Source organism: Ammospiza nelsoni, chromosome 1 (assembly GCF_027579445.1).
Source record: "Ammospiza nelsoni isolate bAmmNel1 chromosome 1, bAmmNel1.pri, whole genome shotgun sequence".
NCBI lineage: Eukaryota > Metazoa > Chordata > Aves > Passeriformes > Passerellidae > Ammospiza > Ammospiza nelsoni.
Window position 1 is genome coordinate 30,924,859 of NC_080633.1, and position 25,956 is coordinate 30,950,814.

Below are 25,956 nucleotides of genomic sequence, written 5' to 3' on the forward strand. Positions count from 1 at the left end.
TCTGATCACAGGAAATCTGTCATCAGCAATTGCGACTGAAGACGACTCAGTCCTAGTCCCCTAGCAATTCTGGGGTTTTTTAAACATTCATTAACCATCCCTCATGGTCACTTTTAACAAATATATGATGAATAAATACACAGATGTAAAAATGTCACATTATCTTTTTGAATGCTACCACAGGAAAAGTAGAAATCTGTAAGAAAAAAAAAATAGTAAAAAAAAGACCACTAGTGTTTTATATGTATCTTGCAGCTATGTGAATGAAAACAAAATTTTCTTCTTGGCACTGCCAAGCTAGGACTGCTGCAGGTCTCTCTTTCTGCCAGTGAAAAATTACATTGCTTCAGGTAGAGGAAAAAACGTAACTTTTCAAATAAGGGAACTGATCATCCATGAGAGTCCGAAATAGATTATTTCATGCTCTGAATGACAGTGAACGGGAAAAGCCATGTTCAGGCTGGTTTGCCTTGTTGTATGTGAAATCAGGTAATGATACTGTACTTTCCATACTGTACCCTCTTACAGATTGGGTAAGATATATTTTGCCTGCAAATTGAAAATTTAAAAACTATATTATTAATTTTAATTACGAACAAAATTAATTCTCTTCAAGTCTGCGTGTTGAGCAGAGTAGCACATAACAAGCCTTCCCATATATCGTTTTTCTATTCCAAAGACAATAAAAATGTGAGCCTTATCAAATGGGGTGACCAAATGATATGGATTGTTTATGAGCCTCTCCTGTGATGCCAGCAGTGTTGAGAATGTCCCTTTGTCTGTGCAGTGCATAAATGGCACACTGATTGCTGCCTCCTCTGAAAATTACAGGCTGGCGGGGGAGTTTTGCACACAAGCATTTAAAGATGCGGAGGAAACTAGAGTCCATTAGCTAGTCTAAGTCCTAAGGTAACCCAAATTTTATCTGAATTTCTATGAAAAGTAAAGGCATCTGCCGAAGTCTTGTAGAAATCGCCTAACCCAATATTCCTTTTTCTGCATCATCAGAAAATAGTGTGTTCTGTATAGAAACTAATTAAAGAATACTGTTCTCCTTTTCAAAGGAGACCTTAATTGTTTCTTTGACTAATGCAGTTTAGATCTATACCAACATAGCTACAAATTGTTAGAACCCTGAGGCTCTAAAGAAACCTGTTTTGAATTCTAGGATTTTTTTCTTTTTTGCCCCATAATGTCCAAAAGATATCTGAGTGCTTTTGGCTTTGTGCATATCTTTAAATGGTGTTGGCTAGTTTGAGTAGTCAGTTATGCTGATCATATATATTTTTATATATATATTAGCATGGCCATATAGGTTTTCTGTGATTCATCCATGTCTTTGATATGTAAATCTTCTTGAATACCTGTTGTATCAGTTAGTAATAACAGTTCTGCATTAGTATAGCACTGTCAGGAGTCCTTTGAACTTCTGTCACTGTGCTTGTGGCTTGATGAGGCAGAGAGAGGATCTCATAAGGATAAAAAGTTCTTGCTTTTTGTGCTTTGGCTTTTGGGGTCTTACTTCTTTGGTTTGTGCTTTTTGAGCTGTACTGGAAAACTGATCTGATCTGATTTCCATTCAAATAATGTGTATAAATACATGTAAAATTTTGCCATCAGAAGAAGGACAGCACAGTAGCAGGAGCACAAGAGGAACTCCTTAACGTGATGTTACCGGTGAAACCTGTGTCCCATCCAAGTAAACACCATTCTACTGATCAGCACTGCAGCACTGCAGCCATGCCAAGATTGTAGAAATAGCTGTTTTGATTTAAATGTTCCAAAAATATATTGTTTAGCACACATGGTCTTCTTTAGAGGATGGTCATATTCAGGATGCTGGAGAAATGGCTGTCCTTGGATTCATGCATGAGAAACCCATTCTTTTCCAATGCCACTTGAGAAGGAGTAACCATGATCATTTGATCCAGCCCTCCACAGCTGCAGGTCACCCTGAAGGAGGTACATAGCCACTAATGATCTACTGACCACCTCTGTCCTTTCCTTCTCTTCCCACTGCACAAACCCCTTTGTGGCATCCTGTGACAAGCTTGTGGTCTTTGGATCAGAAGGCAAAGTATCACAAACCAGCTGATTTCCAGAAAAAGCATGTGAGAAATGAAGACACATCCCAAACTTGTATGTTGCTGGTGCCTGCAGTTCTAAATAACTTGGCAAAAAAATGAAATGGGAGCCATAGGACTGTAAAAGATTGACTGATGAAATATTTCTGCTGGCAACCATCCTGGTGTATTTCTAGCCTGACATTCTTTTTGGTAGGTATGCCTTGGAGATTTCCCCTTACAAATATAGTTAGTTGCTCAACTTCTCAACTTATTCATTCTCTGTTGGGTCCCAGAATAGCATACCGTCTCTCTGAATTGCTGGAGGCTTTCTGCTGCATCTGAGAGGACACTAAATGAACAAAAGTACATACAATGATGTAGGGCCCAAGTCAATAAAATACTTGATCATCACATGTTTTAAATGAGACATTTACTGAGATGCCTTTTAAATTTTTTGTTGTTGTTGTTTACATCAATGTACTTGTGCTTTAGTATTTCAACTGTGGTATGTGACACCAGTAGCTGAAAGTGCTTTAAATCTGTTTAAATTTTTATACACACACACACACACACACACACACACACACACACACACACACACACTCTCACACACATAAAAGGTTTATACATATAATGTCTTTATGCGAAATGTGCTTTGTATGCCTGTAAATAGTGATTGAAAGAAAACTGTGTGATTAAATAGCTTACAGTAGCATTTTTTTTTTAAGTTTCTAAATAAAACCAACTCTGCTGCATTACTTCAAGTAAATTATTCCTTAAATGCAAGGCTGTCATATTTCTGTATAGTCTAAAATTGGAGACAAGCATTTCTTTAGAATGGTAAGGAAATTAATATTATAAAACACAAGAATGTTATTTTTAGAAACATTCTTACTGGAAATTAAAATGAAAAATAAAGCTTGACCAAACTTAAGCCTGTTTCATCACACTGGTAATTAACTTATGAGGATTTTTTCAGACCTATTATTACAGCACATCTATTTTTAGTTAAGGTGGTGCCCAATTTTGCTGCACCCCTTTTTCAGATAACACAAAATCAGTCTCATGGCTTTAGTTATCATCCTTTGTCTTCTGAGATGTGGAAAGCTGCTAAGTCCTGTCAAGTAAATAATTTGCTAACTGTATGTTCACTTTTTAGTTGCCCAAGTTTTCTGCCTCCACCTTTTTAGCTTTTTTTTTTTTTTTTTTCTGGAATTCCAGCAGAGGTAAGGAGAGAAGATGAAGAATAATATTAAAGATAATCTGGGTTGTGATTTCTTTATTCATTCCTGTGGACTCAGTCCATACATGCCACCTTGATCTAACTTTTGTCCGTGCATTTTTTTAGCCAAGACTGCCCTTATTCTGCATATAGCATTATTTTGTGGGCTGCTGAAAATGCACTCATTTTTTTCATAGACTAATCACAACACTTTGCTTGGATTATATTCAGATTTAAAAAAAAAAAATCCAAATCTCTGTACTTAGTACTGAAATGTACTTAGCAGTTTATTTCACTGGCAAGTGCTTTAACAAGAGGAGGGACTGGAAATGAAGTGCAATCATAGCATGCACAGACCAGCCCATCTGTGACTGACAACTTGTGTGAGACCTGGCTTGTGATAGTGCAGATCCTCGGATTGTTGACTGAAAGGAGTTGTTTTCCTGTCATTATCTCCTGCGCTGTCACCCTGTTCTCTCCACTACCAATCAGCAAGGTATGAAGTGCACAGAGGACTGCTATGATATTTTTGGAACAGGCTTGGAGCCCAAGTTTGATCCCGTATTTTGAATGGTCAGAAGCTTAAGGTCATTGAAAATAGTTTGTCTTCTCTGCTCATGGCATTGGGATTCCAGCACTAGCTAGTTACTTTTCATTTACTACTTCATTTTTGGACTGCGCTTTCCCAGCAGCAATTAGGGTTGAAGTTATTACAAGAGCATTCCCCTCCCAGATTCTTTGCAAGACATAAATATATCTGATTGAAGTTGATTAGAATGGGAGTATTGTCTGAACCTGGATTCTGTGTATTATCTTCCTACTTCCCCATGCTTTTAAAGCAGATCATCAGTTTTGACCTGTGCAAGTTTTTAGCCATTGCACACAACCTGGTTTGAGGCTCAGAAGAATCTGGCAGGTTTTTTGTGAACAGTTCTCATTCTAGGAAACTAGGGCTTGGGACCAGCCTGGTCCCTTTGTCCTAGAGAGCTTGAGCACCCATATCTTTCTCCTTTAAGCCAGAGATGGGGCAGATGAGGGACATGTGGAAGCAGCAGCTGCAGCTGCCCACATCTGCCTGCTGAGGTCTGACTTTGCTGAGCATTTGCTGTGGCTTCCCTCTCTATTTGTTCCATCCTTTCTGTGGGATCAAGTGCCTAGCAAACTGAACATTGCAAGATTTGGCTAAATCAGCTTGAAGGATGTGTAGAGGCCTTCTTAGGGGTGGTTTGGCTTTAGGATTACCAGCTGGATGCCTGTTTTTACAAAAGTCAAGTTTGTGACACATTTTGGCAGTGCCACTGTGCATATTGTACATAGTACATACTGCCTTTACATAGTGTAAAGTTATTTTCAGTTGCAGCAAGTGGATGGATGCATTAAGATTTTCAAGGGATTTTCAAAGTGGTTTGCTTAGCTAAAGGAAGAGGTTATATTTATTTGGAATGTGTTGCAATTTTAATTTCAGAGCAATGAAACCTTGCTTTCAATTGTATTTTGATTTTCCTCCCCTCTTTTCCAATCTATATAAATTTGCTACAGAAATTAAGATTGTATTGCTCCTCAGAAGGAATGCTGGTTCTACTGAAGTCAGGCAAAATATTTACAGTTTACCCAATGAAGTCACAGTTTCATCATTTTAACATTGCCCCAAATTCACCAGCAGTGTAAAATCAGCTCCCAAGCTGGTGAATACTGATTACATTTTGGGTTGCAGATCTATTCCTTATCCAAGTTCAAGAGGATGAAGAAAATTAAATTAGATGAAAACTGGATCCGGGTTTACTGAAACATTTTGATAAAAGCCCAGCAGAGGGTTGCTGCCATCCTGGCCCAGCTAACCGTGAGGATTTGTGTGGTTTCATAACAGCATTATTGACCGGTGTGAGATATGACCTTTTCAGGGCAGCAGTGGTCAATTTGTTACTGCTCTCAGGGGCATGTTTGTGCATCCAGCACTGTTTCTCCATGTGCTTCAATGCTCCCCTGTGAGGGGTGGGGATGCTGGCATAGGAAGGAGATCCAAGCAGGCAGCACGGTGGGAGAAACTGGTGTGTGCCCACAGCCAAGCACATGGTCTGGCATCTCAGGTCCATTCTTTGGCCCACACATTAAAGGAGGCCCTTTTTCATGCTCTATTTTTTCTTGGCCAAGCTTCCACTGGATTGAAGTGACAGTTCTCTGACTTAATTTCAACTTTTTTTAAATTTAAGAAAATGTCTTTTCTTTTTTAAATTTAGAAGAGTAATTGTTCCAATCTACATTGGTATCTATCTGCTAAAGATCTGCTATAAATCCACTATAGATTTATAATCTGCTTGTAATATATCATGTAAAGCCACCTCATCACTTCATGAATCCAAGCCTGTTTTAGAAAGACCCTATTTTTGAAATCTAATTATTTGATATAAAAGGGCAGCTTTGAATAGCAAAATGAAGCAAACACTTTGTGGGTTCTTTTTTTCCTCAAAGGCTTTTTTCCCCAAGTTATTTACAGTGCACTCCATTGTTCTACTCTTCTAAAAGCTTTTCTAGTATCACAGGAAAGTAAACATAGTTTGGATTAAAAAAAAAAAAAGACAAAAATTAAGCCTTTGTTTTTCAGGAGAGGATAATTTCAAATAATAAAATTATTTCTGATAGAGGAATAATTAGTTTAGTTTAGTATATATGACTGTGGAATTTATTATTCCATCAATTCAGCAACACTTAGTAGTTCTTGCTAGTGTTGAAGGTACCTGTAGTGGGAACTGGCTGGTGGACTTGGATATACTTACATTAATGATGGGACTCAATGATCTTAGAGATCTTTTTCAAGGAAAACAATTCTGTAATTCTACCCCCATGATCTGACCTTTTCAGACTCATGAGGTAAGACCTGTCTTGGAGTTCTACAACAAAAGTTGCCTTAAGCTTGACGTACAGAACTGTTAAAGCTTCTTTTCAGAGACATGATCAATACTGATGTAAAGCTCATTTGGAAATTGCTGCAGTGTTTGAAGCATGCTTAAAATGCATGTCCACCTCTGGCCTGAATTTTCTAATAAATGGATCTTTCTTAAGGCCTTATTTCTTAAAAGAAAAACAATTTTACTATCCCACTGGACATCTTGCCCTGAACATTGCAGACAATGCCAAGCCGCCCCTGAGCTTCATCAATAAATTTAGTATCACAGGTCTTTAGGTTTCCAGTTTTCAAAGGTTTTCCAAATGTATTTTATGCATGTGGCATGTCTAGCCAGCCTCAGTTTTTAAGAATTTGTTTTCAAATATTTATAATGGGAGAAGTTACAGTACCCCAAGATATTCTGTAATATGTATATCATCTTACTGCTGTTATTCAGTACAAACCTGTTATATTCCCAAGGATTTTATTAGCCTTTTTGGTCCTGGTGTAATCCTAGGAGCTTGTATTTGGTTTGCTGGCTTCTGCTGTAATTCCAAAACCTTTGCATGGCCATTGGTTTCCACAGTTCAATTCTCCAGGCAGCAAGCATGGCCTACATTTCTCGTCTTAAACCCAAAATAAATCACTCAAACATATATTACAAGCTAGAGATGGTGTTTCTATTGGTTTTCTAGACATGAGGATTTAGAAATCTGTTGTCCAGGAAGTGACCAAGTGATCTGACCTGCCAGCCCACCCATGATTAGGAGATGCAGTGCAGAACCCTGCATGGAGGCTCAGATTATCTGCTCATTAGGTGTGCAACAAGCTTGAAATGCCTGGAGGATGTTGAACATATTGGCAGCTGCCCCAGGTGATGTGCTCCAGGGCTCCTTTGTGCAGGTGCACCCAGGTGTGTGCCTGGTGGAGCCAGGAGCAGCAGGCACAGCTCTGGTGTCTCTCTAAGGAAAGTGGGCCTAGCCATGAAGAGCCAGGAAATCTCATATTGCTCATAGCTCCTCTAAACTCATTAATGGCATAAAGGCATAAAAGGGAGAAAGTGCTTTGCTGGTCTGAGCCATTTATTTGTCATTTATCTGATATTACTTGGGCTTGTGTTGTTTATGTGCAATGTACCTCAGTCTTGCCACAAAACACAGAGATTTTAGTTCCTACCTGATAAATGACTTTGTCAACACAATAAATGAATTTTGATGCTTTCCCTAACCTAAATATTTACTTTCTACATATCTCTATATTAGTATTAGGGTCTTTTTATTACTTTAGTGAAAGTTGAATTTATGAAGCCCTTAAGCATATGCTCAACTTAAGCCTTGTGCTTATAATCAACTATGTGCTGTTGAGGTGTTGTCCTGAATCTAAGACTTAATTTCTAGTAGATTTATTTATGTGAACAAAAAATTGTATTTTAAGAGGAGAAAGAAGTGATGTCATCAGCTAGTTACAAAACCCCTGAGCTACTTTGCATGAGAAAGATGCAAGACTCTTTGTATTCTTATACAAGAGATGATAAGAGAGCCGTACATTTATCTTACATAGCACTTCTTATCCTCAGAACTTTGTAAAGTTTTACTCTCCCATTGTTTGTCACAAAATCCCCTAAAGCTACAGATATGCCTTTCTTTGTCCCAGAAAATTCCTTTGAAGCTTGAATTGAGCTAAACCACTAGAACTGCAGTTTTCTCCTCACTTAAAAAATGCCCATCACATGGTTTCCCAGCCCTGCAAAGAAAAGCACCATGTATTCCTGCACAGGCAATGCCAAGGCTTGCTGCACAGAGAATTGGCTGGAAACATTCCTGTACTTGGTATTTCTAACCAAAGCACATGGATTAAGCAACCCATTTGAACTCCTCCAGGGACTTGGAATATGGTCCCTTAGTTCCAAGAGGGAGCAGGACCAGACCATTACAGCATCTCCCCTGATTTCTTGCTGCTCCCAAACCATCTGCTTCTCTGTGGTAATAGTCTTTAGCTGTTCGTTAACATGGTTAATCCTCTAGCATAAGCTGCAGTAATTTATGCTGGATGTTTGGGTTTCATGTGGTACTAATGGTATCTAATGAACTGTGGCTTCAGAAACATCTGTTCTATACAATAGTTAATTTTTTTCTTCCCTTTTTTTTTTTTTTTTTTTTTCTTTAATCCCAGTGATTGGGTACACAAAAATAGTTAGGAAGTCTTTAGGCTGCAAAGATTAGTACTCTAACCTCCAGTACTGAAATAGGCCAAATTTAATTCTACTCATGCAACCTTAATTTAGCTCCCACTTGTTTATGAATTGTTTGACATTGATGCATGCTATTACTCCTGCTTTTTCAATTGCCAAATGAAAAAGGGACTGAAAAAAGGTTGAATGGGACACCTGTAAGACTGCAATGTCCTCATTTAAGCATATGACTAGAAACTAGAGAACATCTCTTTTTTTAATGTGTTCAATATTTATGTGATACAATTGAACATTATGATAAAAAAATCTGTGCAAGTATTCATTTACAAGTAAGAAAACTGCAAAAGTTGAAACTAAATTATTAATATGAATGAAGGCAATGTTCCAGAATAGCATGTGAGAAATGGGATATGCTAAAAACAATCAGTAATATACTGTTTGTGCTTTGAAAGGAAAATAAAAATTAAAAAAAAAAAGACAAAAGTGTTACTTAATTATAATATTGTAGACTTAATAACACAGTAGAAATCCTAACTCTTTCCAATTTGAGGGCTTCATTTCTTAGTCTTAATGTTGCAGTAATGGGGTTTCCAGATTTAATTTCCTTATATTTATTTGTTTTTAACAACTCAGAGGGAAAATAAGAAAAACACATTGTGAAAATGCTATAATGAGATCACAGTGCTACTAACATGCCTTAAGTTTTCTATAAAGTGGCTGATTGCATTTAGAGTCACCTCAGCAGCACTAAATCATTTCAGCAGTTTACCTTCACTGCTAGCGTCATTAAACTTCTCCAAGTTTAGGAAATGCATTTGAAAAAACAGAAAAAATCCCCTCATGTTCCTGTATGAAAATGTCACCTTATAACATCCATAGCTTTAAAAATAAAAACCAGATTTTCTTCAGGCATGAACCCTTTATCCTTCCCCTGTGGGACTCTTAAGGAGCTCTTTAAATTCACCTGATTGCGCAGTAAAAGTCTGGGCTGACTCAGCAAAGTGTTTAACTATGTGCTTAAATTCTATTGCAATCAATAGAATTTGAGCATGTGATTAAATATTATGTTGAAAAGAAATGGATTTACACATGTGTTTTAAACCAAAGCATGAACCAAAGTAGGCTTATACTATGTCAAAGCAAGTCGGAAGAATTCAGGTTGTAAAAACCCTACCTTTGTGGTGACTGATTTCATAAGTAAAATATTTTTATATAGTTTTTATGTATCATCTAAAATGTATGGCATCATGCTGTAGTTATTATGGTCTGTGAATTAGTGAACATAAGACAGTTTATGTGTCTGTCAGTTTAAAATATGTACGTCGGAATTAAGAACACTTGAAGCTAAATATCTAAGTGTACATTTTCTGCTCTTGAATATAGTTTGCTTTTAGTTTGTTACTGCAGCATTTTAAGTCATTTAGAGCTGTGAACACTATCTTTCAAAATGCAGCTGCATATATAAGAAGTTATAAAAACATATGGGTACCTAATACCAGATCCCACACTCCACAGTTTTCCATGTTCTGACCTGTTTTTAACTTATTCCTCCCGTGTTTCCCTGTAATATGAAACTTGATTATTTTGAGGCGCTGAATCACCAAACAGCGTCATGTTCTGTTTGGCTGAAGGGCATAAGCAATTCCACTTTTTCTATTTACTTCTGTCTATAAAAAGCTTTTTCTGCATTAGAGGAGATTTCTGTTTCTGCCGGTGATGCTTCTTGCACTGTATTAAACTGCTCTGTGCTCTGGAAAGGCCACATATTTCCCACAAAACATTTGAGTATTTTTATTTTCCAGAGAAAATGTTTATGATATCAAATTGTCAGCAATTCATGATGCAATGGTATGTGTTGTGCTCATCTGAAATCTTGCACTGTAACACCCTACCTGTCACTGTGCTGTCAGTGCCCCTGCCCCTGCTCATGGCCCTTTGCAGAGCTGGGTGCAATGCCATCTGCAGGGCTTCACTGCTTCCTCAGTAGGGAGAGAGATGCCAAGGAGAGCAGGGTAGCAAGAAGTGATAGCTACTGACTTGAGGATCCTGCAGGGAAAACCTCAGAGACCCCAGCCAGCTGCTGCGGTCTCTCCCTGTCCAGGGGGCAGGCCTTCACTCTCACCAGGACCAGGTGATTTGGCACATTGAAGAAGAAAAGGTTTGGGATGATGGGAAGACTTGAGCCGCAGACTTCCTAGGTGCCATCAAGTAGCCAAACTTCATAGGAGTGCCCCAGTACTTTGTTATTGGGAATCTTTTCTTTGGTAACACAATGGTGAGAAGTATATTAAAAAATATACTGCCCTTAGCTATGATCTGTCATGTAAGCATACAGAAGATTCTTCACCAAAAGGCAGAAGAGGGCCCCAAATACTGGGCAAATTCTTGCGTCTTTAGGAGTAAAATATTATATTGATAGTTGAGAATTCTGTGGATTTCTAGAAAGCTCCAACATGGCTTCTGTGTTGGCTTCTTGATTTATGGTGAGGAATTACATCCCAGTGGCCACTGTTGCTCCCGTGGAGCAGGAATGTGGAGCAGACTTATAATTTTGGTATGAGAGTAGTCAAGCTGCTTTATAATATAGATAGCAACAGGCTTTGGTCACCTGTATAAAAGTGCAGTAAGGCAGAGTAGGGCTCTGAGAAGTAAAGTACTGTCTGTAACACTGAAATGAAAGTTATCTGTGTGTAGGTATATTAATGATCAAATGAGGTGCAACTTTTGAAACACCAGTATGAAAAACGGGCTTCACATGTGCGAAACTTGTCAAACCACAGAGGAGCACGGTGCTGTTGTCTGATAAGCTGTCAAAAGCTGCTCTTCTGAAACCACATCATCTTGGAGAACTGAAAAAGACGCTGTGTAAATTGCCTAATGCTTCTAAAAATAAGTGTGAACTACTCAGCCTCTCTCCAAATTTTAGCAAGTCAACCAAACAGTGCATAGTCCGTAAGCGTGTCTAACACGCCGTGCCACAATCGGTGACTTACTATAAGCATTATATGAAGCATGCTAAATACGGAAAGGCCGCTTATAGCTGCACGCACAAACCCGGTCCGCATTGGCATGTGCCCCCGCCTGCTGCTCCCCCCGGCCCGCGGAGCTGCAGAAATCTCCTCTCTCCTCTCTCCTCTCTCCTCTCTCCTCTCTCTCCGGGTCCTGCCGGGCGCTGGCGGCCGCCGGGCTCCTTCCCCTGCCAAAGCCAACTGTGGCGTAGCCAGAGAAACGGGCAGCAAAAATAGAACAGCAGGATGGCTGCGCGTGGGCGAGGCAGAAACCACATCGCCAGCAAAACCTCCCTGCGTTATTTTAGGACCGATACGGGCAGAGGCCGTGGCGTTTTGCTCTCTGTGCACAAAACACTCCGCGGGGGAGGGCGAGGAGGGAGAGGGGCGCAAGTCCCGGGCGGGGACCGTCCCTGTCCCCACTGCTGCCTCCTCCCTGGCGTGTCCCCAGTGGCACTGGGCAGGGGGAAGGGGTTAATTGAGCCCGAGGCCGGGCGGCGCGCAGAGGACGGGCGGCAGTTTGAAAGACGGAGACTGGACAGCTGTGTTTGCTGTGGTATTTTTAAACGCATTAATGCAGGCTCCAATCACCCGGCCATGCTTGACCTATTTTTGGCTCAGGCCGGCCATTGTTCTATTTCTGCCGCCGCTGGGCCACGAGGGTGTCAATTCAAATGCAAATGAGTTGTCGCTGCTGCTCCCGCCAACTTCGCCAGCCGCCTGGCCGAGGGACGGCCGGCCGGCAGCGAGAGGGGCGCGGGCACGGCAGCGCGGGGCTGGGCTGGGGTCAGCTCGGTTAAACCCTCCGCGGCTCCCCGTGCCTGGAAAGGTGGCTTATTCCGTTTGATAGTTTGTTAGAGGCAGTTCCCCCCCTCCCCGCCCTGCCAAGAAGCCCAAAGCGCAGAGATATTTCTTCATTTCTTCCTCCACCTGCCGCTGGCTGCCCGAACGCAACTGCTCCAAGTCGGCAGCGCTCAGCCCCCCGCACGCTCACGGCTCCCTGCCTGCGGGCGGGGGCTGCCGACGGCGGGTCTGGGCTTCTCCTTCTCCTCATAGATACTTGTGCAAATGCTTAAACACTGCTAATTGCCGAAGCATATTATCTTACGACCCTCGCTGAAGGAGGTAGGACCGCAGAGGGTCGTGCCCGACGCCTATGTGCAAGTGCAGTGATGAGTCTCTTGTGTAGCTGAAGTGCAGACCAGTTGGAATATGCTGCAGACAATTTACGAGAGTGAATCGTGTTTTTCCTCAGATGGGGTTTCTGGACGTGAACAGCTCTTGGCTCAGCAAAGAATGCACAGTATGATCAGCTCAGGTAAGAGACAGCTCCGTGCCTTAGACTTGAGTGGCTGACCGGGGACATACAGCCTGGCATGACAAGTAAACACCCTTCCTTTCAAGAAGTGACTTAATTTTTGTGGGCTTTATCCAAGTTGTTGTTATATAATTCTGGAAGTATTTCAGATTGCAGCTGCTGCTGCTTTTGCGAGGAGTTTGTCTCCTTTGGTGTGCTGCTTTCCAGACGCAGCAACATGCTCGCAACTGGAGTCGAGTTTGGGTTTCCTTGTTTGTTTTGTTGCGTGATTGCAAAATGGGGCTCATGGTAGAGGCTTGTTCACAGGGAGAGGCTTCCCGGACAGACCTTGTCAGGAGGCTGCATTTAGAGCCCCTCATAAGCAATTCTAGTCGTATATCTGTTGTAAACAGGATTCGCTCTTTCTGTGAGCTTCCTTTTCTCTAGTTTGCATATGAAGGGGGCTTTATACCAATACCTTTCTCTTTGCATTACAGTGCTACTGCAAAATGTCTTTAAACTGCATGGTTTATTTTGTTCCTTTAAAAATATTTGTGAACCTGGCAATGCTAGTTTCAGGTAAGAGCTCACTGAGATGTAAATTGGATGTGTTTTTTCATGAAGGTATTTCAAAGCTGCTCAGAAAGAACACTGCATGTTTCCTCATGTGTGTTTCCTCACAGCTACCCCTCTGTTTCTAGTTTCCTTCCTAGCTGTGTTTGAGACCTGCTACTGAGGATAAATTAACTTGGAAGAATCATTGCCATTCAATTTAGATGGGCTAAAAATGTCAACATTTCAGGTTGTCTACCCTTGCCTATTCTCTCCTAAAGTTAATTCCAGTACAGTTTTCATTGGGATGAAACTTTTTTCTGTTAAGACACAGTGTTTTCTGGTTTATATCTATTTCAACCTAGGTTTCTTACTTTGTTTTTCAGGAAGTGTTAGTTTTATAGAAGATCCATATGTGGAATACAGGATTAATTATTTGCATTTATTTTAATCTTAGTTGTGCCCCCTTTACTTCTTTTTCTTTTTCCTTTTTCTTTTTCTTTTTCTTTTTCTTTTTCTTTTTCTTTTTCTTTTTCTTTTTCTTTTTTCCCAAAACTTGAATGACCTCAGTTTCTAAAGATAATTATATGTGTGGACCATACCTCTCTTCACATATTACCTCTTTCAGTACACCTGTTGAGCCTATGTCTGGTTTTTTTTAAACTGTTTATTTTCCTGCTTTGTAGAATAAGAGCTAAAAGTTTTACTAGTGTTCCGTTCTTACATACTATTTTAGGTTGTTGATCACCAATTTCAGCTCTTTTGTCAGGGACACAAATCACGTGAAGGCACATTTAAAATTATGAACAGCAAAGCTCTAGCAAAGACTGTGGGTAAGAGCAAAAGCTTTCCTGGAAGTGTTACAGTTCTTCTGTAAAGCCATCTGCAGTGTCAACCTCTTGTTCAAGAATTGTTGCTTTGCTTCATTGCATTTCCTCAGTTTTCCTAAACAGCTCAACAGGTGTCCAGTGCTTTTAAATTGGTTAGAGGTAAGGCTGACTGTGTCCTCTCCCTACTGTTCTGCTTTTTTTTTGTTGTTGCTGTTGGTTTTTTTTTAGTACTAAGTCAAGTTGAAATAAATGGTTCACAAGTGAAAAATTGGGGAGTTTATCTCCCTATGCTACCCTTTAACTGCCAACTAATAGCAATTTTTCCATTTGAAACTCAAGAAAATAAGGTGATTTTCTGTAAGTTTATAGCTCTGCTTGTCTTCATTGGAAATAAGAATATCATATAACTGTTGATTTGTATCTGATAGTACATTAGGTAAGTCCATATAATATACACAGTTTCCCCTGTAGTGCCAAATGGAGTAAGGGGGGGGGGGTTTAGACTAAAAACAATCCCTACAAAATCTTATTTAATAACATTATGCAGATAAAAGATGTGTAAGTATATATATATTCTGTGGAACATAAAGTATTCCTCTGTGTTTCAGTTGGCCTTTAAAATATGCAACTAGATGACAAGTAATTGACATTATACATAGTCTGCAGTTTCAGTTCATGTCACATGAAACCTCAAAGCCTGGTGCTGCTCTTGGTTACCTCCATCTCCCGCACGTTCAGCGTCTTGCAGGATCAGTTCTGGTAACTTTTCATTCTTTCCATTTATGATGCATGTAGGGAAGAAAGAAATAGCTAGGGTGTGACAGTATGCCCTAGCATTTGGAGAAGCCAGAAACAGTCATTTGAATTTTCCTTTTCACAATGCCCTTAACTTTAAAGTTATCTTCACTTAAATGCACGTGATTTATACTAAGGTTAAAAAGTAGCATGTAGTGAAGAAAATAACAGATCCATAAAAGTTTGTGCTTTGCACCCTTCATGTGCTTGCTCCAGAGACTTCAAGAATAACTTAAAACAGACAAGAACAGTCAGATTTTTAGGTTTGCTGGTATGCAGATACAATGCACATATATTATGCAACTGATTTTAAGCTGGGCTGGAGAGATCCCCCAAAGAGGACAAGTTCACTGGTCAATGTATTGGATTTGCAAAACAAAATGTCTAAGAAATTTCTGACAAGAGCAGGCATAGGAAATACTTTAACATGAGAATCAGTTCTGCTGGTATTCCCTCAATTACTGCCTTGCCTGTCTGTCTCCATCCTTGCTTGTAAGTCATACTATGAATGAGATGATCTGGATAGGTACCAATCAAAAGTCTAATTATGAATGGAGCAATCTAGATCGGCACTGACTAAGAAGCTGTGTAATTTGCAGACACCTACACCTTACTGCAGAGAGCATTTCAGCTGTCTTTACAAGGCAGAACTAAAGTCTTCCATATGGTACTGTTGCTCTAAAATGCAGCAGCAAGTGCTGTGCATCTTTTTGTGAGAAAATTATGTTGATGTATTCTTATTTGGTACCATAGTTATTTTAACTTCACATTTACAAAATAAATCTGGGGTCTAAAGCCTCTTATTTACCTGGAATTATTTATCTATTCTGTCCCTTTTACTTTACACAAAAAAGACTCAATTTCCATGTGTGTGCAATGCCACAGTGGATCCTAACATTCAGCCTCTGGCTCATGACCTCTGATCTTTTCACAGTACAAGTAATAAACAGAAAGTTCTTGCAAAAAAGCATTTGGTGCAACGCAGTCCATGGGAAAAACACTCATTAAAATGTGGTTTATAATAACCAATGCAGGACTATATTTCTTAAATAGATGGTACTTATGTGAAGGAGAAGGAAGGACCTACCCAATCCTGGTATCTGTTGATGTGGGACTTCAGGAAGTCCTGCCAGCTTTTGGTGATTTAATAGACAATAGTGGTTTTTCAGAGGGTAAGGTTGTTAAGTCCTCCCCATTGGCCATATCTTGATGTACAGCCTTGCAGTACCCTGCCTGAATTCCACCTTGGTTTTTATTGGATGAGACATCCTCTGCTTCCTGCCCAAAGCTGTTCCGCTGAAAAATCAGAGTTCAAGGAGATAGTGAGCTTAAAGCTTGGCTTGTCAATGGGTTGACAGGTGACCTGAGCAAGTTACACAATCCTGCTTATGTCAGCTAATCCTTCTGTGAAACACAGTAAATGATACCTGTCAGGACCAGGAATCGATAGAGCAAAACTGTTCTAGAGGGGATGTAATGGTTCAGAATGATTAATTTGATTGGCTTCACCTACCTACAGGCTTGTAAAATACCTTCAATTTCACAGGTGTCGCAAGTGGATGTAGTGAATGTTTATTCTCTGCACCAGTCAGGAAATGTAAACTGTGTCACTTGAATATAAATGACAGAATTACTGCTGCATGCATCGTGCCGTACGTGGGTTGGCAGGAGCTCATGAGCAATCTTCCCTCAGTAAACCCCAGTGTGCACAGTTTGTCCTGTATGTTGTCTCTGTCATGTGTCTGCATGACCTTGTATACATGGGGTTTGCTTTACACATGCATTTATATTGCCTTCAGGGAAAGTTCTTTGATATTTGCCCTCCCATATTTTTCTTCTTTTTTTTTCCTGAACAAAACCTTTACTTGCTCACCTTTTCCTGTGGATAACCTGCAGAAAGCAAGTTCATTTAAAGTTTTGCTCTGATACTCATTAAAAACTTGACATATTTGTGTATCTCAATCAGGTACCATAAACTTCTTACAGATACCAAATGTTTCATTGATGGTGTTTCAGGCACTAACATTTCGGAGAGAGCAGAAAGAATGAGAATAGATGTGCTGAGTTTTGGGGTTCTCTTCAGAGTAATGAAAAAAATTGAGTGTGGAAATTCAGTATAGGGAAGTTCTGGATAACAACCAGCGTGGCTTTTTCCATGCCTTTTGTAAAGGCAAGGTATAAGGTAACCTGGTTCTTCATAGTAATAGCAGAAGTGTTTTTATTAATTTTTAGGGAAGTGTAAGGCCTTAACCATATACAGTTAATAAAAAGAGAAGAAACAAGCAACATAGACCTGCAGGTTATATGTAGTTACAGTCTCACTGATTTTGAGTAAAGGCTTTGCCCTGCAATGTATGCTGGGAAAAACATTGGTTGTGAATTCAGTTGAACAAAAACATGGGAAAATGGAAGTAAGCTGCTTTTTCTGTTTTGCGTTTGAGACGACATTGAAGACAGACCGATGTTTCCAATTTCATGTGTCTAATGCTGTAAGAACTAATGCTATAACATTGCCTTTTCCTACTTTTGTTTTTGTTTTTTTTTTTTTTTTTTTTATTCCAGTTGTAGCTTCTGATGCTATGTGGTTAGCTGATGGTCTTGCTTTATATTAGGAGGTATATTTATAGGTTGTGAAAAAAGCCTGAAATTCAAAGTACAAGACTGACAAGAATAGCAAGTTAGAAAAGCTGGAAAGTAAATAAAAAACTATGCAAAAGATTACTTCAAACCCCCTTTCAGTGCTTTTTTGAGACCATTAAACACTGCATTTAGTACAGGTGCTCTCTGGTACTGGTGCTAGGACACTAGCTCCCCTCTCTTCAGCGTGTTGAACTGAATCTCTTTATTGGAAAACAGCTTTTTACTTCAGTCCTTTATTGCTTTAGCTGTTTGGCTTTATAACATGTATTGGTTTGCATTGCACTCAAACACACAGCCCCAGCCAGTCTTCCCTTCTACAAAACGATGAGCAGAATACATTTAGTTCATTAGGGTTGCACTCGATATGTGGAACGCTTGTAATTCTTCTACTGCCAGACCCATGTTTCTGTGCTGAATGCCCAGCCCCTCTCTTCTGCACTGTCTTTGCAGAGAAACCAAAAGCTGGGAGACAGCAGAATAGACAGTCTGCAAAATATGCACATTCGTTTCAGGTTTTGGTGTAGATGATGGGGGAGATTTCAGATGTTGATGCATTTTAACCTTTCCCAACTACTGGTGGGGGGTAGAGAGATGGGTAAGAATGCTGGGTAAGAAATACCATAGAGAAACCAGTCGGCAGGTATTATTGTTAAACACATGAAAATCTAAAATGCCCTGTTCTGTGGTTCTCTTTAACAGGCTGACTCCTCTGGGTCAGTTATTCTTAGCCTAGTTATTTTCATCTTATGGCATTACAGGTCTAAGATTAGCCTGTTAGGCGTTATCATGCCATCTGAGTTACCTCCTAATATAACTGTACACCGGAATGATTATTTATAGACAGAGCATTCTGTCATTTTTGCTTTATTTCTGGTAGTTTAAATAAAGAAGAGCAACATTCAAGAAAAACCACAGATTCCTTCCTGCTGCCAAAACAACATGATAACTGCCTGCTGAGGGGCAGGGATATTGTTTAAAATGTGTGCTCGCAGCAGATGCAAACATCTTACCTCTCCTACAACAAGATACCTCAGGGTACCACTGCTTCTGTCTGTTGTGGAGGAGGGAGAGGGGTGCCAGATTGATGCACCAAATGACAGAGCTGAGACAAGCTTGTGGCTGCTGATGAGAACAAGGATAACCAGGTGCTATTTTTAGAGGTCGGCTCTGTCAAGCTCCATGTTCAGTGTGAACATGTCACATATGCACAAAGCTCCTCCAAAATGGACCCATCTAGTTTTGTTACATAAAAGTGATATCTGCTGTACAAGTAGCCTTCTATGTGATTTTCACAGGGCATTACAGGAAGCTTCAGCAATTTGACAGATTTTATTCAAGTGTTCTTCACGATTGCTACACACACATTTCTTCTCAGTAGAAAAACTTTAAACCTAAAGCAGAGTTGTTGTTCAAGAACACAGTGAGGCTTGTTCTCTCCTAAGGAAGTTGGCTGGGATTTTTATGTTTGTGTGTGTAAAACTAGGAGGAAGCTTTTAGCTTTTAGTGGCAGTTTAGTAAAGAGCAGCAAAAATAGGAAAGTAGCAAATCTTCAGCTGGGTGTCAGAGCAGTCTCTGCTGCAGTGCTTGCTCAGGAAGCAGGCAGCTGACAAAAAAGGGAAATATTAAAGGATTATAATTATCTAATGAATTCCTTCTCTTTTAGCTTTCTGCTCTAAATAAATGGCATGTTTCTGTCTTCGTGCAGATTTTGTGTGTAATCAGGGGGCACCTGATTTGTTCTACTTTAAAATGTTACTGGTGGAAAAAGGCTTGCAAAATCGGTGGAAGCCTCTGCATGGTTGAACCAGTGCTGCTTTAACTCCCATTGTATAATAAGCAGCTCATTTTCTTTTTGTCAGCCTGGCAGTTCTCTGCATGACTGTAAAGGTACTTTGGCATTTAGTATAATCTGAGCATAGCCAACACATCTGTTTTATTTGTTCGATGTCTCATGGTTGTAAACTCCTTCCAGCTTGTGGAGTATACAAACATGATGAGCTCCAGGAATTCAGGCCTTCTGCAGATGAATGTGCTAAAAATGCAGGTTGCTTTATTTTAATGATAACATGTTCTTCCTAGTAATAAGACTGAATATCATCAAAGGGAGACAAGAGAAGTAACGGAATGAATTCTTTGAAAATGTCAAATATATAAATCATGTTTTTACAATCAAAGACTGTTGTTCCTCTTTCATGAGCCCTGTGGTCAAAGGTATGCATGCCACAGGGAGGAACCACAGTTATTCGATTTCAGTGAAGTCTGGAATGGAATAATGAGCAGGCTTAATGTTAATTTAATAATTTCCCCCAATTGTTTCTGTTCTTAATCCAAGTTTCCTTTTTCTTTCTTGGTGCCCAAGGGCCCCTCCTTGTTGGTGTTGTGCAGCAACAGTATGAGAGAAAGCAGGGAAAACAGACTGTTAGTGCTTAATCTCACAAAACTCTTTATGGAGTTTTGTACTCATTTAGTAAAATCTTAGTGTTGGCCTTTTTATTTACCTGCTCATAACTCCAGTTTTTGCAGAGACAGTAAGTTCTTACTTCTCTACATCCACTTGCTTAATCTCTAGATAAATATCCTGGTTGAAAATGTGTATTTTTCCTAAGCCTTGTCAAGTCTTTTTTTTACAGACAGAAAAATGGAAAACTCCTGAACTCTTCAAATTTTTTATATTCTGATTTGAATTTGACCTTGAAGTTCTGAAGTGCTTAAAAGAATATGTGTTGCAATATAACAAAGAATCATAAAATAAAATACCTAGATGAGGCACAGAATGGTATTAGAAATAACAAAAGGAAAATCATCAGTATTCATAATTTTAGTCTCTTCATATTAGCATATACTTATTTCATGTAGGCACATAATGTTAAAGGACTATATAGAAATTTCTAGGATGCTTCAGAAGGCGCATCCTAAAAATCCTTGCACAGCAGCTGCTGAAATCCAGTGAGACCTAAATTCAGGAGAGCATTTTACCTTGATCTGGTGGCTCTCCAGCCTGTGTCGTGTGTATGCTCAAAACGGCTCCAGACTCCAAAGAAACATCCACTCCTTCCCATGCACACATCTGAAAGTTTGTGTGCTTTTGTTTGCTGTCACTGTTTTTTCCTACAGGATCTATTTCAGAAGAGGAAGAAAACTTTATTGTTCCTATTAAGCATTGTCAGTAGTTATCACAGTAATAATTCCATATGAATTATTCCTATTCCATAGGAATAGGAATAAGTTTTACTTAGGTTTTCTCAAGGAGTATGAAAGAAGGACTGGCGGAAGAGAAAGGTTAGAAGAAATGATGAAGGAATTTTATAAATGGAGTAGTAGGGCAGAAATGAGCTATACAAGCACTTCCTATGTTAAAATGCTGTTGTGAGGGAGGGTGGGAAAGGCTCTGGAGATGTAAGAGAACTATGTGGGAGGTGGAAACCAGGGGATTTTGAAGCACAGTTCTAACTGTCCATGAACACAGGAAAAATATAGTTGGAAACAGTTAAGAAGGAAATCAACTGAGATGAGAGAAGTTTCTGTCAAAGAAATCTCTAATGCCATCATAAAGAATACATGGGAAAGTATGAATATTTTAGAATCAACAACCCAGGTTGTTTTTAAAAACAACCCAGGGCTGTGTTACTCTTGTAATGACACATAAGCTAGTATTCAGGGATTTCTCTTGCCATTGTGACATTCTTTTTCTGTTTTCTTGGTCTGAGAATGAGGTTTGTGAGAAGGAGCAGTATAGGACACAGATTTTGTTGATGCACATACTGCAAATTCTGCTGCATCTCACCATCCTGAACTCCTTTCCTCCAAATGTAGCTCAGTTTTCCTGGAGAACCTGCAGAACAATCTCAGCAGAGCTTTGCCAAAAATTTCCATCCCTGTGTCAGCTGCACCATTCCTGCCCTGCCTTTTCTTCTTGACCTAGTAAGCAATCTTCTGAGCTCTGTGCTGATTTTCTGGTTTGTTTGTTCTTTTTCTTCTTGTGCCAGTGTATACAGGGTGATAATGGAGGCATCTGGAGAACTTACTAAGAGGGGAAATTGCAAATGCCAAAATCCAAAGGACATAGGCGAAGAAGTAAAGGAGTGCTAATGTAGCTGAATTAAGCAATGGTGATGCTGTGAATGATTAAGGATACTAATATTGACACAGCTATTTTGTTTAGAAAATGTATGGTTAGAAATGGAAATATTTAGAAAAAAATTACCCTTGGGCTAAAATTTTTAAACCTTATCTAAGAAAGAATGCTTCTCTCTGGTTACTGGTCATGCATATCTACATATCTACTGGCATGCATTTACAAATATATATATTTATATATTTTTATATATATATATTGCCTTATCACCAGTCTTACTCTGCCTCTCCTCACTAAGGACACTCTGGTATGGCTATATTTAAACCTGTTAAAAATAAAAGTTTTGGGAACTCTGGGTTTAACAAATTAGTTGGGGTAGGCTTGAATGAATGCCTGAGGCAAAGTGGTTTTCCTTCTGCAGGCCTAGTAGCCCACCAGAGGCAGACACACATTCCATAAACCTCCTCATCTGAGTCTGCTGTTCTTCATCTGCAGGCACCCAAAGGTGTGCAGCAGAACATGTTTGTTCCCAAGACCTCAGAAATTTATTCATAATGACTTTGTTATTTGTCTTTGTTATTTCTTCTAGGGAATACTATTACGGGTCTGTCCTGGTAGTGCTTAGGAGATCTAGGTGCATGGCTGGTTTTAAAATGTTAGCACCCAAATAGTCTTTAGTGTTGTCCTGCAGACTCAGAAAGACATGAGTGTAGAAATTTGGACTCTTCCTTTCTTCTGGGCCCTCATTCTTCTGCTGGAAGGTCACATCACTTGTGCCAGCATGGGTATTCATGTGTCCATTGGGGCTGGTGGAATGAAGAGCTAATCTTGGTTAAAAACATGATAGGGGCCATGCCCCCCATACCACTACAGTGGGTGCTGCAGTGTGGGGAAGGAAGGCATCATCCTTGGGGTCAGAGGGGCCACGAGTGGGGAAGGGAGGCACAAACATTCCTCTCAGCTTTAGCTGTGGCGTACAGTGGCCTCAAAGTATATTTAACCTGCTGCCTGGGAAATCTTCTGGAGATTTCACCTTGGTTTTCTCAGCATTTTGCAGGACAGAGCCTAAAATTTCACACTTAATTAACACGTTGTTAAACTCCAGTGAACTACATAGCACTTTACCATTAAGTATAATTTCTGCTAATTTTGTCCCTGTGAAGCTGTCAATAACTTGTCTTTCATCATCCACAGGGTACATTTTATCTGTTGAAGTGAAAGGAAAATACCCTAAAAATGTACATTGTTTTGCATTAAGTAGAGTATTTTATCTCTGTTTACCTTAGCAACCTCCACCAAAACTGAATATACTGGAACCAGTGCAGTGTCTGTTCCAGGAAGACCTTCATTGCTCTTGCACTCAATTTCTGGTCCATTTTTTATTTGTAAAGAAAATGTTTTGCCAAACATTCTCCCACTGGAGTCCTTCCTGTCTTCTAGTTTTGTAACTTAAGTGTGCTTTTGTATGTCCTTAGATTCCCTAGACAATCTGAAAATCAGTAGAATTCAAGTTGTGGGAGAAAAACTTTTCCTTTGCCTGATGCTGTTTCCTGGTTGCTACTTAGGTACTGTTATCGAATACTTCCCAATGTAAACCGAAACCACAAAATAACTGACTGACAGGCTGACATGTTAGCAAACACAGATCAAAGGACCATATAATTTTCCCAGTTGTTGCTATAAATTTCTTACTGAGTGCAGTTTCTAGTTGAAGGCACAGTTTGAGTCTCATGGCTGGCACAAGGCTGTACAGACATTTTTTGGATCAGAACCCTTCAAAACGACTGAGCTCTCCACAGTAACAGCCAGAGTAGAAGATGCCAGATCTGAAAGGAGAGAAATTGTTCACTGCTGTTGCTTTGCTGTGAAAGTCTGTACATCTGAGCTGGTGACAGTCACATACTGTGCCCCCAGTGGGGGGAACTAGAAGCATTAGTTAGTGACAGTCTTGTAGGAAATAACGTGTTGTGTCCAGCTCTCAGGAGGTGGTGCTTGACTAATTGTCCAAACCCTCAGTAGAGAGAAGAAAATTCATCTTTCTCCTTAGATAACATGGTCAGATGCTTAAACTTCATGATCCTGAATGCAATTAAAAAGTCTACCTGAAAGACAGTAGTTACTTTCTGCAGGAAGAAGGCTGTACACATTAATCTTACATTTCTGCACTAAATCTGCTTTGTTTTTATGTAACCCTTACTTGCACTCCCCTAGAAGGCCCATAGTTATGCAAATAATTCTCATTTCTAATATGGTTTTCCTCTTCCAATATAGATGGATGGATGTTTAGGTGGATATAAATAGTATCTGTTCCATGCAGAAAAAGCATAGTAGCGCAAATGAAAATCAGATTCTTTCTACTTATGGAAGTCTTCCCAAGCTCTTAATCATCTTAAATCCAATTAGTGTTTTCCTGTTTCTGGCATGGCTTCCTTTGAGATGGGATAACAGAACTGGAATAATCCCAGTGGCAAAGCCTCATTGATGAATATGGAAACTTACTTTTATCCTGCTTTCAGCACTTTTAAGTTTTGGATCTTGCTGTACATTGACCACATGTTGTCACTGAGCTGTCTGCAATGACAGCCATCTGTTTTTAAGGTTATATTAAGGTTAATGAAGCACAGTAAGGTATATTCAGCTCATTCCTCCCAGTTGAAATTACTGTGCAAATGCAAAAAATGAGTGAACTTTTGTATTTTGTTTCCATATCACAAAGCTTTATTAGGACCTCTGGCATTCCTCAGAGCCTTCCATGAAATATCCTGAAGAGATTTGTTTTATCTGTGGTTTTAGTCCAATCAATCTTTTTTCCATTATTCTTCTTTCCAGACCTCTTTTAAAATAGCAATTACTGTTGCCTCACTGCGCTATCAACCTTTTCTGAAATTCAAAAAGAATATTTATTTCCCTTCTGCTTTTCATCCTTAAAACCATTTCTGATCAGCTATGGAGTTCCTGTGACTTCCCATAAAGTTAGAGAACAGGGCACAAATTCCAGTGAGACACCCTGTGAAGGAGGTTTTGCAAGTCCAGATAAGTCTGTGGACCAGATCCTTCGCTGGTACCAAGTGTCACAGCCCCAGTAAAACCCTTTTCAGTCACCATCTTGTTAACCCTTTGAAAGAATATTTTATGCTTTTGTATTTCAAAGAATGCATGCAATTAGACTTCAAAGCTCATAACTGCATCTTAAAAAATCAGTTTGCATCAAACTTAATTTGTTCCCTAAATGCCTAAGATTAAAACAAATCAAATTTAAACAGAAATTGGCTCAGTTGTGGCTGTTAATGGGGGATATAATTTCTTGAAGAAAATATGAGGAAAGAATATCTCTTTCCCCTTTTTCTTTTAGAATTACATACATGGCTCGCATTAGGCTAGAATAATTTTTGCTAATAAAAAACATTAGAAATTTTAAATTCAAAATAACTAATTTTAAAAGTATTGGGAGATTAAAGCAATTACAGTAGTTTATGCATTTCAATCATCACTCGTGTGTTCACAATTATAGCAATATAAAGAGATCATATTTAAAATGAACAATTTTTTTGTTTCCCCACTTTTATGCAATCGTGTCTGTAGCTGTGGTCCAAAGAGTTTAAAATGAAAAGAAAATAAAAAGATTACAAATCTGATATAAATACTAGAGGATAAAACATATGAAAAGGGATTAAGGGAGCTATATTTATAGCCTATAACAGAGAGCTCAAGGGATGTGGGCACTGGCTATAAATAACTTCAAGGTAATAATATAAATGAAGGAAGGGAATTATTTATTCTCAAAAGATGGTAAAGCATGGAATAGTAGCCTGAAGCAAAGAAAAGAATAGTTTAGATGTTAGAACTTTTTTGTCTCAGTAAGAGCTATGGAGAGCAGAGACTTAAATAACTGAGGTAGGAGGCTGAAGCACAAGCACCAACTGCAGCTTTTTGGCTGCAGATTAAAATTACTCGTAGAGGAGTTGTGTTACAAAATTCACAGGGCTAGACTTAGTGATGCAAGCATTTTTTTCTATTTTCTTACCTGTTACATTTTATAATACCCACATTTCATGGTATGTGTTAATTTCTCATGAACATTCCTGCCAAGATTATTGAGCATCTTTAAACGGATTAAGGGTAAAAAATGTTATTATTCAGTTATAACCTAATTTATTAGTTGAATTTAAAGCTGTATTGTTTTCATCAAAGTAGTGGAGTTACCTGTTGTAATTTGTTCTGGACTGAAGGAAAAAATCCTCTGTCCTCAACAGCCCCTAGATGAGGTGCAGGCTGTTGAGCACTGTAACCTCAGGTTGCTGGGTAGGCAAAACAGCTTCTGTGAATTGTACGTGATGGTGTCAGAACATGGGGCATTTGCTGGGTACTGCTGACCTCACTAGCAGGCAGTGGTTTA

At 39.4% G+C, this 25,956-nt stretch overlaps 1 protein-coding gene across 1 annotated transcript in view; it reads left to right on the forward strand.

The window, feature by feature from the left end:
* HDAC9 (histone deacetylase 9) overlaps positions 1–25,956 on the forward strand; it is a 455,676-nt gene that overhangs the window by 166,964 nt on the left and 262,756 nt on the right. Inside the window, exon 3 of the mRNA XM_059466708.1 lies at positions 12,627–12,689. Coding sequence (XP_059322691.1) covers positions 12,627–12,689 — 63 coding nt within the window. The remainder of the gene's footprint in view (positions 1–12,626; positions 12,690–25,956) is intronic.